This window comes from Sinocyclocheilus rhinocerous, unplaced genomic scaffold, assembly GCF_001515625.1.
Source record: "Sinocyclocheilus rhinocerous isolate Xijiao unplaced genomic scaffold, SAMN03320098_v1.1 scaffold1686, whole genome shotgun sequence".
In the NCBI taxonomy this organism is placed as follows: Eukaryota; Metazoa; Chordata; class Actinopteri; order Cypriniformes; family Cyprinidae; genus Sinocyclocheilus; species Sinocyclocheilus rhinocerous.
The window spans coordinates 272,108-284,067 of NW_015658988.1; the positions used below are offsets into that span (position 1 = coordinate 272,108).

The 11,960-nt window shown below is 37.6% G+C and overlaps 1 protein-coding gene across 3 annotated transcripts in view; it reads right to left on the minus strand.

Annotated features, from left to right (window-relative positions):
* Positions 1 to 3,537, minus strand: part of LOC107723079 (CCR4-NOT transcription complex subunit 10-like) — a 13,886-nt gene extending 10,349 nt beyond the window's left edge. For 2 of the 3 annotated variants that reach the window (XM_016531588.1, XM_016531586.1), the window contains exons 1-7: positions 3,374 to 3,537; positions 2,770 to 2,864; positions 2,522 to 2,683; positions 2,289 to 2,439; positions 2,008 to 2,150; positions 733 to 819; positions 424 to 507 (exon numbers count right to left, since the gene is read on the minus strand). In XM_016531588.1, the coding sequence (XP_016387074.1) occupies positions 424 to 507; positions 733 to 819; positions 2,008 to 2,150; positions 2,289 to 2,439; positions 2,522 to 2,683; positions 2,770 to 2,864; positions 3,374 to 3,392 (741 nt within the window). In that variant the 5' untranslated portion in view covers positions 3,393 to 3,537. The remainder of the gene's footprint in view (positions 1 to 423; positions 508 to 732; positions 820 to 2,007; positions 2,151 to 2,288; positions 2,440 to 2,521; positions 2,684 to 2,769; positions 2,865 to 3,373) is intronic. The other variant, XM_016531587.1, reaches the window with a different exon arrangement.
* Positions 3,538 to 11,960: the final 8,423 nt, after the last annotated feature.

Here is an 11,960-nt window from a genome sequence, read left to right on the forward strand (position 1 = left end):
AATCGTTTGGGAGTCGTTGAGCAAATAAGGTAAAAATAAATGCATATTATAAGATAATGAAAGTGTTTTTTGACCTTGCATGCATGTCAACCTGTTGTTGGTGACTCCAAAAACCTAAATATGAACCTTTCATAACCCATAATAGGGGCACTTTAAATTACAAGTGTATTACATGAGCAGGCGTACACTGTAAAAAAAATTCCGTAAAATTTACGGTAGAAAACGGCAGCTGTGGTTGCCGGAATTTTACCGTAAAAAATACGGTAGCAACGTTTTAGGTTTTACGGTTGTAACTTAAATTTACAGTTAAATACCGTAATTTCATTAACTGAACATTAGTTTTGTACCTTTGTAATACACTGATAACCACCAAATGCAGGTGGTGATGAGACCAACATTTATAGTATGTGTAAATCTACTCACATTTCCAGATGTGTTCATCACAGATTTGATTTCCCGTTTACAGGCCTTCAGTGACTTCATCTGGATATAGGCTCGTACTTTATACTGCACACACACACATATCACAAACAGCTCAATTTTTGACAAAATGTGACAAAATGTTGTTGTTCATCGTTGCTAGCTGATCAGCATACATTGAAGCATTTTAGATTCAGATTTAGCTTTCTGAATATACAGAACTAATTAACAGTGTAACTCTATTGCAAACCTTTATTATTACTTTTTTTTTTTTAATCGGAGTTTAACATTCATTATGCTCACTGCTCTCACCTGGTGCATCTTTGATTTAGCTGCCTCGACCATAGCTGTGAACTCTGCTTTCATAGCAGTAGATTCCTTGTTTGTCCTGTTGGTGCTCTGTAAATGACACATGATCCAAAAAGTTAAAAGTCAAGGAAACAGAATCTGGAGCAACAACTCTCAATATATCATCTCACAAAACTGGCATATTATTAACCCATTCTTTACTTTCTAGAGCATGGCCTGGTAGCTACAGCCAGAAGCCAAATTTTACAAACACTGACTTACTATCCAAAATGCTTTCTACCACTTTGGCAGACCAATATATAATAATAAGGTACACTTCTGTTCAAAAGTTTGAAAGCAGTAAGATTTATATTTGAAAGTAATTGTAATATTTATTAAGCAAGGATATAATAAATTAATCGGTAACACTTTACATTAGGGAACACTATGAACTAGTTGCTTTCTAGCATGCATATTACTAGCATAATGGCTATTAATTAATATTCTGGATCCCCTAATCTGACCCAATACCTAAACATACAGCTACTACAACAGCTACTGTACTTTCTATCAATATGCAGCAAATTAGAAGTTTATTGGGGGAAAACCAATAAACAAAAACTCTTTTTTATTTAAGAGAAATTATGTTCTTTGAACTTTGTTCCTTAATAACTCCGGAAATAAAATATCACGGTTTAAAAAAAAAAAAAAACGGTTTATCATCACTGACATGTTTCTTCAGTACTAAGTCAGTATATTAGAATGATTTCTGAAGGATGTGAAGCATATGAAGATCTTGAAGACTGGAGATGGAATACATTACATTTTGAAATATATTAAAATAGAAAATTGTTATTTTAAATTGCAATAATATTATGTATTAATATTTAGGGTTTTACTGTTTGTTTGATCAAATAAATAGCCTTACTGAGAATAAGATGCTTTTTTCAAAAACAAGCGCAAAAAAATAAAATAAAATAATAATAAATAAAATAAATACAAAAAAATCTTACTGACCCTAAACTTTTGAAAGGAAGTAAATTTGGTACATTACATAACATTCTCATGGTAAATAATGCTAATGGAGATATATCAACAATATATCTGGGTTTTTTTTAAGATAACAATGACGGATAAAAATACAGTGATTTAGCAGTGGTTAAAATGCACTTTGTGCAAGTTTTTATTACAGATGTAATAACACCTGTAACAACACTTCAACAATTCTAGTGAGAACAAGTGAGACAGGGTAAAACAATCAAAAATAAAAATAATTCTTAAGAGCCAAATATCTCTCACCTCTCCTTTGCCATTTTTGCTGTTCCCATCCTTCACAGTGAGCTTCTCCAGCACAGCCAACAGGTGCAGTGCCTTCTCTGGCTGGAAGGTGAGCAGGTATAGATCCACCAACAAGAAACAAACGGCCTGAGCAAACTTTTCTTCTAGGACAGAGAAACCCATCAAGCCATGCCACACTATTAAAACACTTAATACTTTTGGTGCTAGTCCAGGTGCAGATTAAAAAAAAACTCATTGCTCAACACTATGCAAGAACTTTTCATTTGCATCCTGAAACATACCAAAAGGTTCAAGAAACTGGTAGAGCTTCTCCCCGATGGATATAGCTTCTGAATACTGTCGCATGTGGTAATGAATCACCGCTTGATTGTAATAGAGGATACTGTTCTCAACATCATCCAAACCGTCAATATCATCCACAGCTGTGTGCATCTGCAAACAACGATCAGTTAGCATCAGTACTCTAATAACATGGCTTAGAATAATGAGAAGGATGCAATATGTAATATCAAACCTGATTCTTCAAGGTCATTAATGTCTGCTTCAGGGTGCTGGTTGTTGTCTGCCCACTTTTATAAAACTCAGTGATCGCTTTATTCATTGTAATCTTGTAGTCCTCTTTGTTAAGCTCCTGAAGGCTGTCAAGGTGTTTCAGGGACTCGTCATAGCTTCCAGCCTAAAGAAACATCACGTTATATCGTCAACAATGACCTCCGGAAACAACCATGGATACAATCGCCTGCTCAGATTATAGTTATTTACCTTAAACGCCTCAAAAGCATTGGATGCCGTCTCCTTCTCCTGATCTGAGATCCCAGGGGAGGAAATGCTGTCATGTTTCATGTCACCAGCTTGATCTTGAGAGGGAACAGATGAAGTTAAGTGACAGATGCGCGACTCAAATCATGCTGTACCTATTGACAGCATTGACCACCATATATGACTGGAAACTACACCTTCAACAGATTTAGCTAAACTTTTATAGTAAATATAATTTGACCTTTGTGATTGTAGCTAAAAAAGAAAATGAATTCAACAACCTAGGCTAATAGTCAAAAAACGAAAATCTTAATATGTTTAAAAGCATTCCTTGTAGCATAAACAAATTACACAAACCTAATTGACAATGTATTGCATGTACAATCAGCATTAGGCCAGTTCATTCATCGCAGTTAGCTATCTATTTGGGTCTCTTTACTCATTATTGCCCAAATTGCTAATTTGTAAACTAATAAGATACATGTATACGAATATAACTACTAAATAAGTATTTGTTGGTGAAAAATCATCTGTTTACAGTCCCGGTAGCGCTCAATAACAGCTGCAGTGTTTATCAGACTGACTGAATATTACAAACTCCGCTCACCTGAACCGGTTTCAGCCATTCCTTCAAATGTATGGACGTTAATTTACTTTTACAAGAGGTAAAGATGTAAGTTAATTCCCCTATTTGAATATCCAGAGAGAAAAGTAGAAGGTGTATCTCTCCACTGCAGATTCAGAACTCCGCCATGAATATTACCTACAACCGCCGCGCGAGTGTTTTTTTAAACCAGCATTTATGTATGCGATCGCCACCGAGCGGTTTGGAGGATGAACCGCAGCTGATTGCTGCTTAACGCTTGCTCAACGAATAACATTTTCTATGGAAAATAAATGAAAGAAAGCTGGTTGAACCTAATGAAGAGTCTATATTATTTCAGGAATCTATTACATTTTTTTATTGCTATAAACAAAAAAAGCCTTGCAGTGAGTCTACCTCAATCAAAAAATGTGAAAGAGTAGGAAGTAATCCTATAAATTTTTTCTTTATGGATGAAAAAATTGCCAAACATAATAATAATATGTTTCATATTAAAGGACTGTGCAAAGATGGGTGGTTTATTTAAATGAGAATATAAATTAGACCTACATTTCTGAACCAATTCAAAAGAATAGAATGACTGTATTAAAGTTTAATCTTTGTGACCACAAAACATACAAGTAATATCATTGACATCTATGGAAAATGTGAAATTAACAGGGTACATCATATGCAATATTATAAAGTGGGCTTCTTTGGTCTATTTGGAAATAAAGTAGCTTTAGCCTATGTGGGGTATTGCTTAACACTTTCAGATTTGATTTGTTCGTTTCATGTACGACAAACCTGTGGGCTGATTTTCCATGAGTTCCCTTAGAAAGAAAAAAAGAAACATCATGTCACTTTCAACTGCTTTTATTTCCAGAAATGTTGTTCACATATGCAAATATCTGCATGAGCATATTTGCAAATATTTGCATGAGCATAAGAAAGATTCAACAACGACAAACTGAACAAGTTTCACAGACAATAAAATAGAAAATTAATAGGTTAATGAGCCCCTGAAAAAAAAATGGTGTGGCCACTAGCTGCTTTAAGTACTACAGTGCAGTGCATCTCATCATCATGGACTGCACTAGATGTTACTCCACTCTTCCACCAAGGCACTTAGGTTCTCCAACATTTCTGCATGTTCATGAGAATAGGCCCTGGGCATCTTTTCTCTGTGGCTGGTGGCATAAAATGTTTAGACTAGTCTTACAAGTCATCTTATGTTTTCTTTAAGACGGATCATAAAGTCAGTCTAACTTGAATCCAAAGAATAAGACTCAATACCCCTTGGCTAACTGCTAGTTGGTCAGATTAGTTCTTAAGACACAGTCTTAACATACAGGTTGTGTTTATGCAACTGGCCTTGGTGTTTTCAGAGTCAGTAGATGCCGCCTATAAACTGTTAAACTGATATGTTAAACTGATATACGCATGTTAAACTATAAACTGATGTATGCTGCCAATAAACTGTTAGTGTCCTAAAGGGATAGTTCACCCAAATATTTACTCACCTTTGTTGTTTCAAACCTGTATGAGATTCTTTTTTCTGTTGAACATAAAAGAAGATATTTTTTAAGAATATGGTAACCAAGCAGTTGATGGACACCAGTGACTTCCATATGAGAGGGGGGGAAAAAAGCCTACTATGGAAGTCAATGGGGACCATCATTTCTTTGGTTACATTCTTTCTTTTGTGTTCAGCAGAAGATAAAAGGAATAATGTATTTTTGTAGGCCAAAACAAGGAAACGAGTTAGCTACATTGTCTTCTATGCCATAAAATACATCAGTAATACCCCTTGTGATTTTTTTTACTTGTTTTGAAAACGACAGCTGCTAACAATTGGCTAGAACAGACTAAAGAGATTGTCGGGGACATTAAATGTCATCACCAATCAGGTCAACTCACGTCAGCTTTCACATGTGATTATAATCGTGTTCTTGCAAACTATTCTACAGTAACTCAAACTTTCAGGGAAAATGTTTATTTTTATTTTTTTTTAAATAAAAATTGAAAGAGTTGTCAAAGCACAATAGTGGTGACACTGAAGTTATGCAACCTTTTTCTGCAATTAGTACAGTGGGGAAAAAATGTAGAGGGAACCAGTGTGATGGTAACTGCCAGGTTGGCCATCAAAATAAGTCATCACTGCTGCACTCAATTGCTTTAAAGTTGTTTGGTTTTTACCATTCATCAGCTGGAAAGAATCGCTCTGAAAGTCATTTCGACTAAGGCTTACATGGTTTTTCTGTCTCGTTATCATGCATCCCACCATGCAAAAACTAATTTTAAGTAGGTAGCACCCCAACTATTACAACTTTAATCAAGTCTTTGAGTTTGGCCTCATCACATACCTGCATTTGATTTCCCTCTTGGATCACCCACTGTGAGGTATGAACTTTCAAAATTTCCACCGCAACAACTTTGGAATGTTTTTAAAGAGACACAAGGTTAAATAAGTATTGATATGATAATCTGATTCTGACTCATCTTTGGTGGCAAAACTGGAACCAATTTATAGAAGGATTATTACTGAAAACAGATCTGCAGCATACATCTTTTGGTTACATCGAGACTCACTTTCCTTTACAAAGGCCTTCGAACATATATGAAATTCATGTAGAAACCACTAGATGTCAACAGTATCAAAGAATTTTAAAGGGATAGTTCACCCCAAAATGAAAATTAGGCTGCGTTTTACTCACCCCCGATGCATCCTAGGTGTATATGACTTTCTTCTTTCAGACGAATCCAGTCGGAGTTATATTAAAAATTGTCTTTGATCTTTCAAGCTCTATCGTTGTACTCAGCGGGTGTTGCATTCCTTCAGTTCAAAAGACGTGAAATAAAAAGCACCCTTCCACAAAAAAAAGTGTCTCACACGGCTCCGGGGGGTGAACAAAGGCCTCCTGTAGTGAATCGATGCGTTTTTGTAAGAAAAATATCCATATTCAAAACGTAATAATCACTTGAATCTAGCTTGTGCCAACAGTTGTACCCAGAAGCAGTTCCGGGAGCATGACGTATGGGGTCAGCTTTGCACATGCGCCGCTCAGAAGTGTCGCACGCGGAGAGATCGAAACAAAACAACGGTCACTAATTAGAAGTACAGCTAGATTCAAGTGATTATTACGTTTTGAATATGGATATTTTTCTTACAAAAACGCATCGATTCACTACATGAGGCCTTTGTTTTACGAACGATTTTACCACAGGTGTGTTTTTAGTAAAGGCATGATTCTATGTCAGGGGTGTCAAACTCAGTTCCTGGAGGGCCATAGCCCTGCACAGTTTAGATGCATCCCTAATTAAACACACCTGATCCAGCTAATCAAGTAATTAAGGCTCATTTGAAAACTACATGTGTTGGAGCAGGGTTGGAACTAAACTATGCAGGGCTGCGGCCCTCTAGGAACTGAGTTTGACACCCCTGTTCTATGTGAATCACAATTTCTCTGCTATGTATTTCATTAGTGCAGTGGTTCTCAAACCTCTCCATGAAGTACCCCCAGCACTGCAAGTAAGTGTAGAATTGTGACTGGATTCTTAAATTGCTATGGTATGCTAATATTTTACAAATTGCAAATGAAAAAGTATTTATTTATTTTTTCATTAAAAAATTATATCTTATTGATTATTATGTTATTACATTCTCCAAGGTAGTACCTGCCACCCAAGAGACTACAGCTGAAATTTAGGCTAAGTTCACATGAAATTTCTCGAAATTTCCCTTTCACACAACAGCTTATAGTAGCGTCTCACACACTGTGGCCGTTTCTCAAACGGAAGGCTGCATCCTCCGGAGGTTGCATTTGTAGGCTGCATACGTCATAAAGAAGATCTTATTTAGAATATTAACAGTTATAAATTTGACCATTATTCTTAGTTAAGCATAAACTGTTGTAATATGCGTATGACTCGCGAATGTAATGCTCAGTTAACTGAAATAAACCAGGCTTGATGACTTATGCAAACTGCAAATGCGACCTCCAGAGGATGCAGCCTTCCGTTTGAGAAAAGGCCTGTCTGTATGAACGCGCAACGGAAGTCAACCCTGTTGAAAAAAAAACAGCATATGCTGGTTAGGTATATGTTTTGAAGCATGGCAGCTGGTTTGAGTTGGTTTAAGCTGTTTTTTAGCTGGTCATGAGCTGGTTTAAGCCAGTCATGCTAATAAGCAGCTTAGAACCAGCTAAGGACCAGCTTAAACCAGCTCAAACCAGCTGCCATGCTTCAAAACAAACCTAACCAGCATATGCTGTTTTTTTCAACAGGGAAGCCTATTCCTTATCAGTATCCATAGCAACAGTGACCAAAGTAATATCAAAGATGGCAACATCCATAAAACCGAAAAGTCTTTTCACTTTCTGAGATGCATCCCTAATTAAACACACCTGATCCAGCTAATCAAGTAATTAAGGCTCATTTGAAAACTACATGTGTTGGAGCAGGGTTGGAACTAAACTATGCAGGGCTGCGGCCCTCTAGGAACTGAGTTTGACACCCCTGTTCTATGTGAATCACAATTTCTCTGCTATGTATTTCATTAGTGCAGTGGTTCTCAAACCTCTCCATGAAGTACCCCCAGCACTGCATGTTTTGTATATCTCCCTATATATGACACACCCACTTTAGGTCTTGCAGTCTCCACTAATGAGCTGATGAGTTGAATCAGGTGTGATAGATGAGGGAGACATACAAAATGTGCAGGGCTGGGTGAAGCCTATTCCTTATCAGTATCCATAGCAACAGTGACCAAAGTAATATCAAAGATGGCAACATCCATAAAACCGAAAAGTCTTTTCACTTTCTGACATGACAAGGGTCCTATCAAGCCACAAGTTCACCTGTCAAATCTTCAATAATGGGCAGCAGCTTTTATATTTGGGTGGAGAGCAGGCCATTTAAGTCATGTATAGAACACCAAACTGACTGGGGCAGCTCCGGTGGAGAACAGTGATTGCATGTAAACCAGGGTTCCTCAAATCCTTTACTGGAGGGCCACTGCCTTGCAGAGTTTAGCTCAAACCCTGATCAAGCTTACCTGTGATTTCCTAGTGATCCTGAAGGCTTTGTTTAGCTTGCACAGGAGTGTTTGATCAGGGTTGGAGGGCATTGGCCCTCCAGGGCAAGATTTGAGGAACCTTGATGTAAACCTTCAGATGACACACAGCTCATATCTGCGTCTCTGTAAGTTACAAAACCACACATGAAAACCCGCACATGTTAGGCATGTGTTTGTGCACTAGAGTGGCTCTCTTGCACTGTTTGACATGACAGACAACTAGTTGTCCAGTCTGGTTCCCTTCACACAGTGCGGGTTTTCTGAGAATGCAGTTGTAAATGCAGTCTTGAAAATTTACAAGTGTGAGTTAGGTTGTAGAATAAGGTTATCGCTTTCGTAAATAACCGTACTGTGAGCGAGTGTAACCGTATTAAAGACTCAAATACAGAGCTGACAACAACTATATTCTCCTGCTGTGTGAACATGGCCTTAGTTTCAAGTTACAGCAATACTGTCTGTTACAATATAAATATATACTGAATGTAATTGTCACCGAACAAATATACTGTCCCAAATTAGATGTTGTCTCATTTCAAATGTCGCATGTTGCAGAGGTTTCATTTGTATTCTTCATGTATCCCACGTGTCAAACTTTTTTTTCAGTTTCAGTCAAACAGGCCACTGTCCTGATGAGTATAGCTCCAACCAGCTCCAAAACACCTCTGTTGAAAAAAACAGTATATGCATATGCATAGGACCAACTTAGGACCAGCACATGACCAGCTTAAACCAGCTCAAACCAGCTGCCATGCTTCAAAACATACCTAACCAGCATATGCTGTTTTTTTTTTCAACAAGGACCTGCATGGAAGTTTCTAGTAATCCTGAAGACTTTGATTAGTTGTTTCAGGTGTATTTAATTAGGGTTGGAGTTAAACTCTGCAGGACAGTGGCCCTCCAGGAACTGAATTTGACACCCCTGATGTGTCAAATGATGATGAATTTCAGAAAAGCTCTCCAAATACACCCTTCAAATGTGACTTTATTTTACAGGGATTGGCAAATTCAGAATGTATATCCTTCGTTGGTCTAACTGGTCTAACTGGTCTACTGGTCTAACTATGAGTGGGATCGAGACGCCATGTCATAATGCAGAGGGAACAGGTCAGTGGTCATGTGGTCTGAAGCCCAATGGAATCATACCAATTAATTGGCTGATGGTGCAAAAGCTATTCCCACATATTTCTGCATCACAGCTTGTACATAGGTACGCTTGGTGCCATCTCACCAGATCACAAACCTATGCAGAAACATTGAGCATGGCCAGCTGTCTCATTCCCACTTGGGGAACAAGGGTTACACCAGTAACATAGATGTTCCCTTAGCAACTCAACATTGCGTCATAATGCAATGGGAATTATATACCATCACAGCAAGCAAACAACAGACATGCCTTAACCAGAACATGTTGTAGTCAAACTGTAGATGGAGCTCTGATACCCAGGGACAGCAGTGACAACAGAAAGCATCAAAGGGGACCATACAACATTTCACTTAACATAACAGGTCCACCTTCGCTATGCTGAAGAACTTCCAAAACTGCTTCACAATCTGAGGGTTTGCCACTCTCTTAGCAAAAGATCCTGCCTGGACAGATGATCCTCCCCTGTGTTGACATGAATGGCTTTCATTAAACGTAGTGCAAAGAAGCGTGCAACAAGCCAATGGTAACATCAGGTGGCCCTCACATTATTGACAGTGGCCCTTAAGGAACCAGTTTGGACACCTCTGGTGAAGAAGTAGCGTGAAGCTGAAAGTTATATTGGAGAATGGATTTATTTCTGTCAAAAACGGTAGCCTTTCAAAAAGCTTGCAATCCAAGTTGTCTGTACACTGATTTGCAGTGAAAAATAAAAGATAAAAAAGAAGAATATGAAGGAGAGATGGTTGCTTGCAGAAGCCATGCATGCTGATGTTTTGTTGCAGGTCTGTGACTCCGCCTGAACTTTCGGGGCTAAAATCATGCAGTGTGAACCCACAACCTGGCATTAGCTGTCACAATGAGTCATACTGACCACTGACCATGTAAAACAGCAAACCTCTGGGGAATCATCTGCAACCAGGGAAAGTGACAGAGTCTCTAATAAAACCCAATTAATAATAATCACATGGTTTCATTGAATGACACTGTTAAAAATGCATAATGTAATACAAAATGAACAATTTAAGTACATATTATTACAAATGCCTGCAAAGGGCGCCAAAGGTCTGGTAATTGCTGTTGTTACACTTGCAAGTCGATCAAATCCTTGTTTAATATTGACCAAACATTTAATTAAAATATCCACTTAATCTTTCATTTTTGGCCACTTTTTCGCGATAGAAATGCTACAGCCTCTATAATTTCACAAATCAACCATGGTTTTATCGTAGTAAAACTGCTTAATTTTCTTTTGCGTGATTTCTGAATGCTTGATACTATAAAATCAATCAGACAACTGTATTGATAAAATCATAGCCATAGGAGGTAACTGTCTTTTTTGTTGTTGTTGTTAGAAATATGTTTTATTACACTGACTGCTCTTAATTTACTTATGTTTTTTTTTTTTTAAACTAACAATAACTATTTATTTAAAAGTGCACTCAGTAATTCTTAATGCAGGGTCAATGCTGAAATTTTGTTACAAAAGAGGATGAAGCGGTACCGTCAAGCACTGGAGGGGGCACAACAATATAATTCTGCTTAGGGCACCCATTTGGCCACCAGCGGCCCTGATCAGCACCTTTAGAAATATATTTACTGAGAAAAATGGTGACGTGTTCAATACTTATTTTACCCCCTGTATGTATATATATATATATATATATATTTATCAGTAATAGCAATCGTTGTTGCTATTTTTATGTTGTGTGGACATAAATGAACACAAAGCACAATATCCTTCAAGTAAATCTTAAGATAGTGACGAAAGAGTCAACTGTGATGACCACAAGAATGTTGTCTTTATGCTATGTTGAAACATCTTGCAAAAAACTAACGTAATATTCCATCAGTTGTCATCTGACCCTTTGTTAAATGAGGACGCTGTGATTATGAAAACAAAAGTTTCATTCATTAATTGCAAAGCAACGGTTGCAAAAACATGGATTGGATTGTGGCATTGAAACTGCATAAATGTTACAAGCCATAACTACGACAGTATATGAGAGACAATGTAAGAACTTACTAGACTGTATAAACTACTGGGGCACAGTGTTCTGAGCCTTGCTGAAGGAACATCACCTTCAACTCAGCCTCGCTAGACAGAATACTTCCCACAGTCAGAGTCACAGAATACAACCCATCAGCCAACCTCAACATCATGGGATTCTGCAACACTAATGCCAACCAGGAAAGCAAGGCCCCTGAAAGTAGAGTTTGATGACCAGTTGAGGTTTACTATCTCCCGATCATGCAGGTTTGCGTTTTTCAACCTTCACTCTCTCTGTTCCTCTGTGGTGGAAAAATGCTGAGCCATCAATACAAATGACTTAAGCACTCAAACACAATATGCTTTGTAACAACATGAGTTATATAAAATGATTATATATATA